Source organism: Panthera tigris, chromosome E3 (genome assembly GCF_018350195.1).
Source record: "Panthera tigris isolate Pti1 chromosome E3, P.tigris_Pti1_mat1.1, whole genome shotgun sequence".
NCBI lineage: Eukaryota > Metazoa > Chordata > Mammalia > Carnivora > Felidae > Panthera > Panthera tigris.
The window spans coordinates 9,012,654-9,026,446 of NC_056675.1; the positions used below are offsets into that span (position 1 = coordinate 9,012,654).

General features: G+C 55.5%; 1 protein-coding gene across 3 annotated transcripts; it reads left to right on the forward strand.

Moving 5' to 3' along the window:
• The first annotated feature begins 24 nt into the window (after window positions 1-24).
• On the forward strand, window positions 25-13,734 carry ORAI2 (ORAI calcium release-activated calcium modulator 2). 3 transcript variants are annotated; one of them, XM_042971015.1, is made up of 5 exons: window positions 25-166; window positions 959-1,079; window positions 3,373-3,660; window positions 8,115-12,105; window positions 12,345-13,734. In XM_042971015.1, the coding sequence occupies exons 3-4, from the start codon at window positions 3,436-3,438 to the stop codon at window positions 8,652-8,654; spliced, it is 765 nt and encodes a 254-aa protein (XP_042826949.1). In that variant the 5' UTR covers window positions 25-166; window positions 959-1,079; window positions 3,373-3,435; the 3' UTR covers window positions 8,655-12,105; window positions 12,345-13,734. The 3 variants fall into 3 exon arrangements, with proteins under 3 accessions (XP_042826949.1, XP_042826948.1, XP_042826950.1); XM_042971014.1 differs by lacking the exon at window positions 959-1,079; XM_042971016.1 differs by lacking the exons at window positions 25-166; window positions 959-1,079 and adding an exon at window positions 1,142-1,930.
• Window positions 13,735-13,793: the final 59 nt, after the last annotated feature.

Below are 13,793 nucleotides of genomic sequence, written 5' to 3' on the forward strand. Positions count from 1 at the left end.
CGCGGGGGCGGGGCCGGGGAGGGGGGGACCCGGCGGGACGCACGGAAGGAGGGAGGGGGCCGTGCTCAGCGCCCCGGCCGGGCCACGGGGCCACAGGGCAACACGGCCACGCCGCATGCCACAAGCCTGAGTGGGAGCGGAGCCGGCCGGCAGGCAGGGCAGCTCGGTGAGTGCTGGCCGTGGGGGGCGGTTGGCGGAGTCGGGGGGGGGGGGTACCCCGCCCTGTTGGGGGACCAAAATTGCAATGGGAGACTCGACGCGGGGGAGGGGGTGGGCTTTCTCCTGGGCTGGTTTGGGATGGGGTGGCTGCGGATTTGGAGGGTGGCCAGGGGACCCCAACCCTAAGGGATCCTGGGAGGAGTGCGGCGCTGAGAAGACTTGGAAGTCCAGAACAGGGGCCGAGTGCGGGTCCTGCTTCTACTGAGGCTTTGCTAGGGGAAGGGACAGAGATGCAGGTAGACGCTTCTGGGAGAACCCTGTGGAGGTTGCGGGGGCCCCTGCGCCCCCGCCCCGCGCGGGTGTGACAGAGTCTGACACGCCATTGCTCATGCCCCAGATGTTTAAAGGAAGTTAAGACAGGCAAACCCCAAACCTACCGCCTAGAAATGTTTCAGGCAGGCCTGCCAAGGAGAATAAATAGCTCATCTTTAGAGACACCATTATTCTTCAAGAGCTTTTTTTTCTGACTGCTCCTTATATATAAAAAACAAACAAAAAAGCCTCCGTGAAGTTTAGCCAGGAGGGCATCCTTTGAAGCCTCTGTCACCCGACAGAGATGTCAATTTTCATCTTGTCCCACCCCACCGCTACCTCAGCCCAGAGTGTGAGAACTCTGCCTCTCCTGGGGCAGGGGGAGGGGGCCTGGCAGAAGGTAGGACACCTGGACTGGGATGGTTAGGTGGGATATGAATCCAGTCCAGGCTACTCCTTCAGCAGGAAGTGGCCTCTCTATCTCCAGGACCCACAGGCCTGCCTCAAGACCCAGGCTCCAAGCAGACGGACAGCCTGCCCTTCCTTCCACTCCCTGCCACTCAGAGGACATCTGCAGGGCCAAGACTGCCCAGAGGCACTACCCAGAGGCCAGTGTCAGCCCTCATTGCCCCCAAAGCTCTCCCTCTCCACCCTCCAACTTGAGCCCAGCCCAGGCCCACTGATGGCCCCCGGGCTTGTCTTTTCACCCTTTGGAGGCAACCAGGTCCTCCTGCTCCTCCCAGGCAGCCAAACATTTCAGTGGACAATCACCCAGACCACACCGACCCCAGGCTGCTGCCCCCTTCACTAGCTCCTTCAAAGCCCCTGCAGCCTGACACCACCATAGAGTCCAGCACGGTCACACTGCCTGGGCTGCCTTGGGCTCCACACACTTACCACATCCTGCTTTCCACCTACATTTCCCTGACTCCCTCTGCAGCCAGCCTTCCTGCCACATCCCTTGTCTCTCAGAACCCTCCCATGAGGGCAGAATCTCGTCTTTGAGGGAGGGTCCCTCTTTGCAAGTACTGCCTTTACTACCTATGTCCTTGACTCCTGTCCTTGCTCCCTAGCAGGGACCTTCTCCTTGCCCAAAGTGGCTCCTTTGTCCTCACACCCCCTCCACGAAAGCAGCATTTAGCTCATTGGGTGAAAATCCCCCCCCTTATGTTGCTTCCCCACCCAACTCACAGGATCCTCACCATTTTCATCGCTGATGCCTAAATACCAAATGCAATCTGACCTTAAAGCCCAGTAAGAAGTGTCTTTTGGATGGAGAATGGAGAGATGGCTGCTCTGTGAGGGCAAAGGTTGTGCCTTTCACGCATCCACCTGCCATATGCTGTCTTCCTCATACCTGTTGGCTGGCTTCTGTTATGTATGGATAAAGAAAAGAGGAAAAGTTAATCTCCAAATGATGCCATTCTAAATTATTTGGTGCTGACCAACGGATTAGTTAGTGAGCAATGTTTCTCTTAATTCTCCCCGAAGGGAGGGACGGTCCAGTGATTGAAGAGGTGGAAAGCAATGCTTCTGGCTGCAGACAGGGGCATGGGGCAGTGACCAGGGCTCCCAAGCCAACTTTCCTAGAAACGACCTAGTAATTGGTATCCCCTGGCAGAAATAGGAGAACACAGAACTGTTCCCCAAGGTCCTGTTGGCCAGGAAAAGCTGTACCTCTGCAGCCGAGTAGAGAACAAAGAGGAAGGCACCCCAAAAGAGAGAGCTCTTCTCCACCTCTAGGACCCTCCCATAGAACCCTTTCAGAGATTGGTGTGGATAGATCAAGTTTGGGGCATTTCCACAGCCACTGACCCTGGTAAACACCCCTTATACCACCTACCCACCCCCAGCTCTGCTCCCTGGGACCTAGAAACACTGATCTGTTTGTAATAGCCTTAAGTTGGCTTTTTGTGGGGCCTATGCGGGCCTGAACATACAAGTTCACATCTGATGCCAAGTGAGCTGCGAGGTGCCGATGCCCTTGAAGTCTGCCCTGCAGATTAATTAGAACCGATCCTGGCGTGCTGCTGCGCAGGCCGGTCCCTTGGGCCACATGAGACCGCCAATCCCCTATTTGGATTAGTGGAGATTTGGGTTTAAATTCACAAGTCTTGACAGATCGGCCCTTCTGATCTTCATTCCGTGTTACTGTCAAACCTGATATCTACCTGGGATGACCGCAGAGGTCTCTGGTCTCCGTTTCTCTGTAACATGTGCTCATGTCAGTTGGTGGATTCAGCTTTTCCTTTTGCTCAGGGTTTCCACCGCAGCCTGGATGTGGCTTTTCCTTCAGTTATATAAACCAAGTATTTTTGGGGGTGAACTGCGCTGATTAAAATTTAAATTGGATTTGAGAAATTAGCTGCTGTTTGGAATTATTATTATTTTTTTCTTGTGGTGGGACCCTAGACACTGAAAAGCAGTTTTGAGTCTTTGGGTCTGTTATTTTGTTTAAGAGCCTTGTGAGAGTGGGGATGTCCCCCACAAGGTCAGAAAGTTCAGATGTCATGCTCAAGATCACATGATAGATTAAAATCCAGGCCTAGCAACTAGGTCCTAGGGTCTCTGTAAATGCTATAGCTCCCTATTCCCTGAGGATAGCAACAGATTGGAAGGTTCCTTAGGTGCTTTGGGGCTGACCTTAGAATTCCATTCACCCACATTTGACTGGAGCCTTTCTAACATAGGGATGGAAGGCCGGATTCTAGCTTTGTGGAGGGAGGCACAGTGGACACTGTGGTGGTTCCTGGAAGTGTACTCCTGACCCTCCTCGCCCACAGATGGTCCCCACGGTCCTGTGTTAGGGATCAGGGTCCCATACTCCCACTACCCCCCAGTGTCAGGTATAGACAGCAGGTCCCAGAGAAGGTCAACTTGCTTGGCTTCTGGCTTTTCCAGGTCCCGGGAACCCTCTGGGATGCCTGAGAGTATCTGCCTCCTGCCCCCAGCCTGGCTCCCACCATGAGCGCTGAGCTCAACGTGCCTGTGGACCCCTCCACTCCTGCCTGCTCTGAACCCGGCCACAAGGGCATGGATTACCGGGACTGGGTCCGCCGCAGCTACCTGGAACTGGTCACGTCCAACCACCACTCTGTGCAGGCGCTCTCCTGGAGGAAGCTCTACCTGAGCAGAGCCAAGCTGAAGGCCTCCAGCCGGACCTCCGCCCTGCTGTCAGGCTTCGCCATGGTGAGTGCAGACACGTGGTGGGGAACGCGGCCTGCAAAATGGGCTTTTGCTGTCGAGATCCTATGATGCTTCAGGGAGCAAAGCACTCCCTCTAGGCCCCACTGGCAGACAGGCTGGCTGCCAAGGATGGTCCCCAAGCGGTTACCTGGCAAGGAGGTTGAGAGTAATCAAAATAGCTTCAGTATGCAGGGAGAGAAGTACCCCCTGTGTGCTCCCACCTTGGGCACCCCTCAAGACTTTGGAAAATCTGAAGGATTTGAGCAGGACTCTTGCAATGATTGGGGTTTGCTCAGTTTGGCCCAACTCAGGACGCAGATGCCCCCCAAATGTGGCCCCTGGGGTGACGGAGCAGAGCCTCTGACCTGACTCCTAGCTGCCAGGCCACTGCCTTCCTTCTGAGTCATTTCCCAGCACAGGAGTCAGTCTTGGGCCAAACTGCGGGCCCTGAGAAGGGCCATGTCACCTGTTGACCTCAAAGTCCCTGACTCACATCCCTTCAGGGAATTGTCCCAGAAGGTGAAGATGCCAGGACTCAGAGTGAGAACGCAGGGAGGGCCACCCCTCTTTCTTCTCCATTGAGTGGAAATAATTTTTTTCTTTAAAAAAAAAAATTTTTTTTTAATGTTTATTTATTTATTTTTGAGAGAGAGATAGAGAATGTGAAGGAGGGGCAGAGAGAGAGGGAGACAGAATCCGAAGCAGGCTCCAGGCTCTGAGCTGTCAGCACAGAGCCCGACACCGGGCTCGAACTCACGGACCGCGAGATCATGACCTGAGCCAAAGTCAAATGCTTAACTGACTGAGCCACCTAGGCACCTACCCCCCCTTTTTTTTAAAAGTTTATTTTTGAGAGAGAGACAGAGTATTAGGGGAGGGGCAGAGAGAGAGAGGAAAACAGAATCTGAAACAGGCTCCAAGCTCTGAGCTGTCAGCACAGAGCCTGACACCGGGCTCGAACTCTGAACAGTGAGATCATGACCTGAGCTGAAGTCGGATGCTTAACCAACTGAGCCACCCAGGTGCCCCTTTAAAAATTTTTTTTAATGTTTATTTTGAGAGAAAGCAAACATGCAAGCGGGGGAGGGGCAGAGAGGGACAGAATCCCAAGGAGGCTCCATGCTGTCCGTCAGCACAGAGCCCCACTTGGGGATCCATCCCAGCAACCGTGAGATCATGACCTGAGCCAATATTAAGAGTCAGACACTTAATGGACAGAGCCACCCAGGCACCCCCAGGTCAGTAGTTTAAAGCAAAGCCTTTATTTATGTGTTGTATTGTGTTATTTATTTATTTTTAACATAACACCAAAAGCATAAAATCATATGGTGCACAACTTTGGCATATAGTTATTTTCTTCCTGTGGTTTCCATCACATGCAAAAGATAGAATGTTTTCTCAAGCTTAATTGTACGGAATGCAGGTAAGAAGTTTAAACGACTCTATGAAGGCTTGTTTTCCACACGGCAGAATTATAGTCTCAGGTTAGGTTTGTCTGGCTCGCGCTTGTGTTTTTAACTCTGGAAAACACACTGTGAGAAGTGCTGCGTGATGTGATGCAGTAAGACAGTTTCCTTTGTGCGCGGGGCCCGGGTCTCCGAAGTCCCTTCCTGTCTGCAGCTGTCTTCTTAGACCCCCGCCTTCCCAACACTCAGATCTCCAAACTCTGAGAAGCTTCGCGGTCTTCCCCAGCCAACGAAAGGCTCACCCAAGTTGAAGCCTCCCAAACTGCTTGTTTAAAGGCCCTGTGCATAAGGTTCTAAAACCTAGATCGAATTCTGGAGGACTAGTCTGACATTTACCGGCAGCCCGCAGGGGTACGAAGTGGTCTTAGGTTGAAGATAGTGACCGCAGGCAGAGACCAGGATGGCAGGGCCTGGATGCATCCTGCAGGTTGCTGTCTGTCCTTAGCTCGGCAATGGCAGTCACACTTGCCAGTGATCAGTCGTTCGTTTCTTCAACATTTATGGGGCATCTCCTCTACCAGCAAATGCTTCCTTAAGCAACCCGGGATACACTTCAGAAGCCATGCGGTGCCCTCACCTTCTCTTCTAGAAGGTTCCTCTCATGGGGGCGGCCACGGCCTAATACGCACCGGACATTTCGTGGTAATGGTGAAAACCGGAAAGCAGCAGAACCAGGGGTGGGAAAGCAGCAGTGGGCCCACTAGATTAACACGCCACCTGCAGGCCAGGTAACTATTCAGACTGTGGAGCAGCTTGCGAGAAAAAAGACCAACACAGATCATCGGATAGGATCTCAACAGTGGAAACCATGGCTGAACAAGGGCGGGCCAAGAAAAAGTGAAGAGTCCGTTTGCTAGGTGTCCCCGATTAGAATTGCAAAGCTGTTCTTTTGCCCCACAGCGAGCATTTATGCCTAACCTTAAGCCCGTTTGTTCATGTTTATCCTTCTGCTAACACAGAGAGCCAGTGAACCGTGGCCGCCTCATAAAATCTTTGCATAAACACATTGAAAAATGGCCTTTCGGCCTTTTCTCTCCATGAGGCTGAACAAAACTGCTTTCCTACTGCAGGCCCTTTAATTATCTTTGTTTCTTACCTCAATGCCCTCTGTGTTTTACAACGCCTTTTTGTTGAGCCATGTCCTTTGTGGTAACGAGAGCCTGCCCAGGCCACAGGGGTCACTGAGAAAAGACCACGCCCTCAACGCGTGTCCTATGGCAACTGTATGGAGCAGTGATCGGTTCTGAGTTTCTGTTCAGCTGTGGTCCACTGGCACTGCCGTGTCTTCTTTTTACCAACCAAATGTTCCATCTGTGCTGAAAGGATGAGTCTCTCACTCTGGGAGGCAGGACTTGCTAGAAGTTGTGAAGTTGTCTTTCTTGTAAAAATTTAAAAACAGAAGATGGCTCGGACCTAGGAAGCGAACGCGGTGGGTGGAGAAGCCTTCCTCTGGCTTCTCTCTTTCTGCCTCCCCGTCCCCCTTCCTTGACTGGTCTGGTTTCTTACCTGTGGGCACCTGGGGGAAGACCCTTGGTGAGCCCCGGAGTCCTTGCCAGGCCTGGACTGCACCATCCGCTGGGGGTGGTCCACTGTGCTGAGGGGCAGGGGAATGCCAGGCCACAGAGGGAGAAGTTCCCGGTAGCCTGGGTCTGCCCTGGGGGAAGTGGGGGAGGGCCACGTTGCCCAGCCTGTAGTGTGAATGCCCTTTAGGGCCTGTGGTGAGCAAATCCTGCCTGACTGGCTGTAGACATTCACTACTACAGAGCTAGGCTGGGGCTTCTGGTTCCCTCTGTGGGTCTTTTTTCCCTTTTATTTAAAATTAGTTTTGGGGCGCCTGGCTGGTTCAGTTGGTAGAGCTTGTGACTCTTGATCTCGGGGTCATGGATTAAAAATTTTTTTTGTCGGGGGCACCTGGGTGGCTCAGTCGGTTAGGCGTCTGACTCTTGGTTTCGACTCAGGTCATGATCTCATGGTTCGTGGGTTCGAGCCCCACATTGGGCTCTGTGCTGACAGTGTGGAGTCTGCCTGGGATTCTCTCTCTCCCCCTCCCTGTATGTTCCTCCCCCACTTGGGCTTTCTCTCCCTTTTGCTCTGTTCCTTTGTCACTTGTGCTTGCTCTCTCAAAATAAATTTAAAAATTTTTTTAATTAAAAAAGTCGTTTTTATTTTATCAAAATGAATACGTGCATGCAGTTTAAAACCAAAGTGCTGCTGCAGGGCATGTAAACCACCCCAGCAACCCTGGCTGCCCACCCCCGGCCAGCTGCGGCGCCCTCAGGCTCTTCGTTCTGAAAAACTTTCTCCAGACTGCTGTTTCTCGATTTATCCATCTCAGGCATTACCTATTGGCCCGGGCTTCCTGTGACTGCGGTTGATGACTCAGCTCTTTTCCCAGCCCAGCCCCCTCCCCACAGCCTCCCCCATCACCGTTGCCCTCATTTTTTGTTTCCATTCCTGGCCTTTGAGATGCGGGCTTCTCCCCCGGGGCTTCTAGGGCTGTGAGCTGCACCCTGTGGCCTGTGTGAGGCTGTCTGGGCGTGCACCTCCGAGTCTGGGAACCTGGGGACCCACGGGAGCCTCCATGATTTCTTTTTTTTTTTTTTTTTTTTTTTTTTTTTTTTTTTTACTTTTTGAAAGGTTAGCTTTTAGTTTTTGAAAAACAGCCATTGTCTTGCAGCTAAGTCAGCAGCAAAGCCACCTGTTCCCAGGGAAGGGTGGCCTCCGCCCTGGGTCAGAGCTCGGTACCCCTCTGGGCTGGGAGGGCCCCCCCAGGGGGTGAGCCCCACTGCCCCCCACCTTGTGCTTTAATCTCTCCTGCATTTTCTAGGTTCTTCCTTAGTGAGATGTGTCCTTTAGCTCATCAGAAAACAGGAGAGTTGGAAGTATGTGGACAGTGAGGTGGGAGCCCTCTGCCGCGAGTGGGCCCCGCACGGGGAGGTGGGGGGGTGGCTGCGGGCACCCCGGCCCAGCCTCGCCTGCTCTGCATTGCAGGTGGCCATGGTGGAGGTGCAGCTGGAGACCCAGTACCAGTACCCGCGGCCGCTGCTCATCGCCTTCAGCGCCTGCACCACGGTGCTGGTGGCCGTGCACCTCTTTGCCCTGCTCATCAGCACGTGCATCCTGCCCAACGTGGAGGCCGTGAGCAACATCCACAACCTCAACTCCATCAGCGAGTCCCCGCACGAGCGCATGCACCCCTACATCGAGCTGGCCTGGGGCTTCTCGACCGTGCTGGGGATCCTGCTCTTCCTGGCCGAGGTGGTGCTGCTCTGCTGGATCAAGTTCCTGCCCGTGGACGCGCGGCGCCAGCCCGGCCCCCCGCCCGGCCCCGGCGGCCACACGGGCTGGCAGGCCGCGCTCGTGTCCACCATCATCATGGTGCCCGTAGGTCTCATCTTTGTGGTCTTCACCATCCACTTCTACCGCTCGCTGGTACGCCACAAAACCGAGCGGCATAACCGCGAGATCGAGGAGCTGCACAAGCTCAAGGTGCAGCTGGACGGGCACGAACGCAGCCTGCAGGTCGTGTGAGGGCGCGGCGCCCCGGGCACAGGCCAGCAGCACCCCCCCCTCCCACCCTCCCATCCCCTGGGAGCCAGCGATGAGCTGCTTGCCTTCCGGGGAGCATCACACGGGAACGTGGGGATTCCTGACAAGGCTGCCTAGGCACTGCCAGAAAGTTCCAGACCAAAGTCTTGTCCCTGTCTTCATGTCGGAGAACCTGGCTGGATGATGCTCCCGCAGAAAGTGGAAATCTGTAGTTGAAAGAGAGACTCTGTTGCCAAGAGTTGAGAGCAAAAAAAAAAAAAAAAAACAAAAAACAAAACAAAAACAAAAACCTGAGTCCTTGGGCCTGGGGATTCTCTGCGGCAGGGGACAGGGCTCCAGGCAGCACCCAGGCGTCATGGGCAAGGGCAATCTCAGACATGCGGAACAGGCGGCCAGCAGAGGTGGGAGAGCAAGGGGAGGGCGGAGAGTTTCAGAGAAGGGATTGCCCCGTGACACGTGAGGTGGGTCTCCTGGCGGCTGGGTGTCTGATGAGAGGGGGTACAGGCCCACAGCTTTGCCTGGTGGTTTCCTCCGCTGCCCTGGGGGGAATCAGTGGCCTGGCTCACAGGAGGAGGGCAGGAACCTGGAGCACGGGTCCGCTCAGCTGGTGCCGCCGGTGCTCAGCCAGCCATCAGACTTGTCAGGCCCCTGGGAAGACGTCCAAGGATGGAGGCCTGATGGGGCTGGCAAGGCACATCTGTGGGCATCCCGTGTGAAAGGCCCTCTTGAGGAGACTTTTAACTGAGGGGTGCTCTGAGGCACACTGGGCTCAAATTCTCTCTTTCTAGCCAGCCTGGAGCCCAGTCACAATGACCCAACAAAGCCACTGGGTCGGGGAAAGGGCTCAAGTCCAGAGTTCTCCATGTTTGGGCTACAAAATGGCCTTGGAGCCCAAGTCAGCTGCCTCTCCAGGCTATGGCTGCCAAAGTCACTTGCTCAGGAAGCAGAGCCTGCTTCCTGTCTCCCTGCTGCCTTGTGACCCCAGGAGGCGGGAGGGGGCAGCCTGGGGGACTTTCTGTTTAGACAAGGCCATTGGCCGGCCCTGGCCAGATGCAGGTCCCGCTTCTAATGGAAGGCGAATCCCCATATAGTGTTCCCCTGCAGCAACCCCCAGTCCTCCCAGCCACACGCAGGGGCCCAGCTCCCGCATTTCCCGGGCCTTGTGCAGCATGGGTTCTGCTGTTTTCATTAGACCGTAGCCCATGTTCTTGGGTCGTGCACATACATACTACAGCTCAGCTCAGGGGGAAGCATGCCACATCCCGAGCTGCTTTCAAAAACCAGGCTTACCACACTGGCCAACAGCCACCTAGAGAGGGAGACTTTTGTTTCCATAGTCCTCGGACGTCATGCTCTGATGGCATTTCTGTGGACAGCTTACTCTCTGTGGGGTCTGAGTCGCCCACGCCAAGAAATCCTGGCTGGCCTGGCGGAGGTTGCTGGGAATGTGACACACTGTTGAGGACACAAACCTTAACACGTAACCAAAATGCCAAGGGGCTGCCTGGGAGCTGTGCCGAGAATCAACCGTTGTTAAGTCGGGACATTGTGGGAGCCTGGACAAGAGCCTGGCATCTTCCAAAGGGCGTGTTCCTTGCATCCTGCAGACGTCTGTCGTTAATTTGCTTGCTCTCTGGTGCATGTCTGTTCTTTCTTGGAGCCTTGTTGAAAAGGCTTGTCTGGCTTACTGTGTATTTGCTTTGTGTCTGTGTCTCTGTAAGACAGCCACTCTGTCCTGGACAAGACAGGCTGGCTTCTCCCCACGGCTGGGAGTGGGCAGTAGGCCCTTCCTCCAGCCTGGGCCTTTTGAGAGGGGCCATGCTGGCCTCACTGTCCTGGGCCATCTGGTGCCTCCGCCCCAAGTGCACCAGATGTGCCAAGCTCCCCAGACTAGAAGGCACCCCCCGGTTCCAGCTAGGAGCCAGCTGTTAATGCCTGCTCCATGGGCAGAGCCTCGGGCCTGACCTCACAGGGCTACACACTGGGTTACCTGTGACTGGCACATGGGCAGGAAAGGTGCCACATCTCGTTTTTAACAATGATTGGAAGAGTGTAATTCTTGTTCTCTTTCATCCAGAGCGTTCTCCCTCCCAGCTCCCAGAGGCAGGGGGCAAGTAGAGGAATTTCTGTGGGGACAGAGAGGACCATGGTCTGGGGACTGGTGGTCAGTAGGGAACCTTCCTGGTGGCCCCAGAGCTTCTGGGGAGATGGAGGGACCAGCTGCTATTTGGAGCTGCAGACACGACTCAGCGGGGCGGGTTGGGGGGAGGGGAAGGCACATTACAAACTAGAAAGTCACTTTCCGGAGGCTTAACCTGATTGTGAAGCGTTCCAAGTGCAGCGGCCGCTGGGTGGTGAGGCCACGCAGGCCGCCCTGGAGCCGGCGTGGGCTTGCCCTATTTTCCTCTGAGCGGAGCCTCCCCCACAGGTATGCTGGGGCCCTTTCCAGAGCGGAACGCGGTCTCCATTTAATACCTGACCAGAAGTTTCAAAACTCCAGGTGTTTCTATTTTAGAAACTGCGAGGGCAGGACGTATCCTAGTGTCTTCTAGGAAAGACTGCTGAGGCTAAAACCGCGTGAGCCCGGTGTCGGCGGCTGTTCCATCTTGCGCTGATTGACTCATGCGTGACGCTGCGGAGATCACGTGCGGTGTACATAACCCCCGTCCCGCGTGTGGGTTTTTAACACAGTTGCCCTGGAGTGAGCTGAATAAACAGGTAAAGCTATGAAGCCCCTGGCTCTCCCCTAGTGTCTGCTGCATCCTGGAAGACTGCTGCTCCTGAAGCCCCTCCTGCGTCTTCCTAATCGCTGGTCACCGGCCACGTGTCTCCCCAGGCCAGGGCGGTGGACTTTTCTGGAATGGACAAGTGGGGGGGCCTGGACCCGGGCACGTTGCGAGGCTCCCTTCAGGCAGGGCCCCGGGAGAATGGGGCATCTCTGCCTGCTGCTTCCCTTCCCCAGCGGGCTCTCCCTTTCCAGAAACACAGCAAGAGACGGCTTCAGGGCTGAGTGCTGAAGGGGTCGGTTTGAAGGTCCCCAGATCCCCCAGTTGAAAACGCTGGGGAGCCACTGAAGCTGTGGTCTCACGGTGCCTTTTCCATCCCAGGTACCTGTGGCTGCGGGGTCCAGCCAGCCAGGCAGGAATCCCTCCCACAGCCCAGTGACACTCGAGGAAGCTCCCATTCTGTTTTGAAAGTGTTATCCACGGAGGCTTCCACCTAGGAAAAGATGTCTTGTATTATTTTTAACTTGCAGGCAGTTGAACCTAGCGGCTCCTAGGAATCAGGTGTGCAAAGCAACCGACACTGCCGTATGGACAGGTTCTGCCAGCCGAGGGGGGCCCTGCCGCTACGGCCCGGGAGGATGACTTCCAGGCCCCCCGGGTCTAAAGAAGCCTGTGTCCAGCGAGCCCACTCCATGGACCATTTCCCAGTGAGTGCGGCAAACCCATAGAAGGCTCATCGAAGTCTTGACTCATTGTCCCCAGTAGGTGGAGAGGTAGGGTCCACGGAGCCCGGTGTAGGGGCTCAGCGGGGTGAGTGGCACAGGACCGAGCCGGGATTCCTTGTTAGACCCTTTTAGAACCTGCTGAACCCGATTTCCAACCCCGATGTCTCCAGCGCCCCCACGGTTACTGGGGACGGTACAAACAGGGACATCCATCTCAACAGGGATAACCCAGAGGATGCTTCCTGGACAGAGCTCAGCGTCTCCCAGCCCCCAGCTCCAAACAAGTAAATGGCCCTGAGCTTCCTTAACATCTTTCAAAACAAGCCAGGCTGAGGAGTATCAGCTGAGCTCTCCCTGGCTTACTCTGGAAGACCGTGCAGGAAGCCACCCTCAGAGTGGATGCTTCCACAGGAATACCATCCCATAAGGCTCATCCCTTCCTGTCGCCTGAGACGGTCAGACCATTGCAACAGACACGACTGTCTGCACGACACACGTGTGGTGTTTTGAGAGCACGCTGGCTGCAGAGACGGCCACCTGAAATACAGGGTTACTAACCCTCAGGCAGTGGCTGAACCGCCCAACCTGGCCATCCCCAGCCCCATCCTAGTTGAGGGCGCAAGCAGTGGATGCTTAGGTGGACACACGGAATCTGATGGGCTTCATGGTGTAGTTTCAAGAACGAACCCGATGCAGGGTCACCGGTTTGAACGTGACACGATGCCCGTCCCGAGGTGGGCTCTGCGGACTGTGCGGACCAGGCGGACCTAAGGTGCGCTCGGTAGGGCTGGAGGAAGGGCCCACCGTCAGATGTCTGGCAAGCCCTGGGTGATTCTGGGGGAAGTGGGCTGCTTTGCTTAGTGGCTCTCCCGGCCCTAACGGGCCTCTCCCCAGCAGGCCTGGGTGTGCAGTTTCCCAGACGTACGTTTCCCGTGGAGCCCTTCTTCGGCAGAACACCTTGCAGGCTCCGCATACACGGTGCTCCAAGGCCCAGCCTGTCAGGGCAAAGGCCTCACGGGCCCCATGGGGTAGACCCTCCCCCCCCCCCCCCCCCAAGCTTGCAAGTCTACTGCGTTGCTCACCGGCAGGCCTACATCTAAATGCCCAGTGCGGGGTCTGGGAGGGTCACAACCTTGGGAAGAAGCTATCCTCTACCCTCCTGCTCCAAGTGAGCTTAGGGAGCCACCCGCCCTGCAGCCAGGCTCATATAGCCACTGGAAACTCAGCAGCCTCTCCATGGGTCTCCAGGTCAATGCCACTTCACAGTGTGGTGGCCAGTGACTCCCCCACCTGACAGGTGATAGAAGGTTCTAGAATGACTGAAGACCAGTGCCTACCATGAACCTTTCTGGGCTACGATGGGGCCCTGGTTCCAAAGTTTGGCACTGAGCATGTGGCTAGCGAGTATATTTTGTCTCATAAGCAGAAGAGGGCTGGCTGAGCATCCAAGGTGAGCACCCCATGAAACACCAGTGCCAGGAAGTGAACTACACTGTGCCTTCCCCTACTTTTTAACAGCATGGGATGGGGAGGTGGGACCAGACTCTCCGGGGACTTCCCTCTCCTCATTGCATCGCCCGCCTCCCTGGGGTCAAGAATGACCTGGGCAGAGCCTGGCTCAGAGGCCATCACCAGCTCTGAAGTCGGACATAACTTCAAATGTTCTGTCG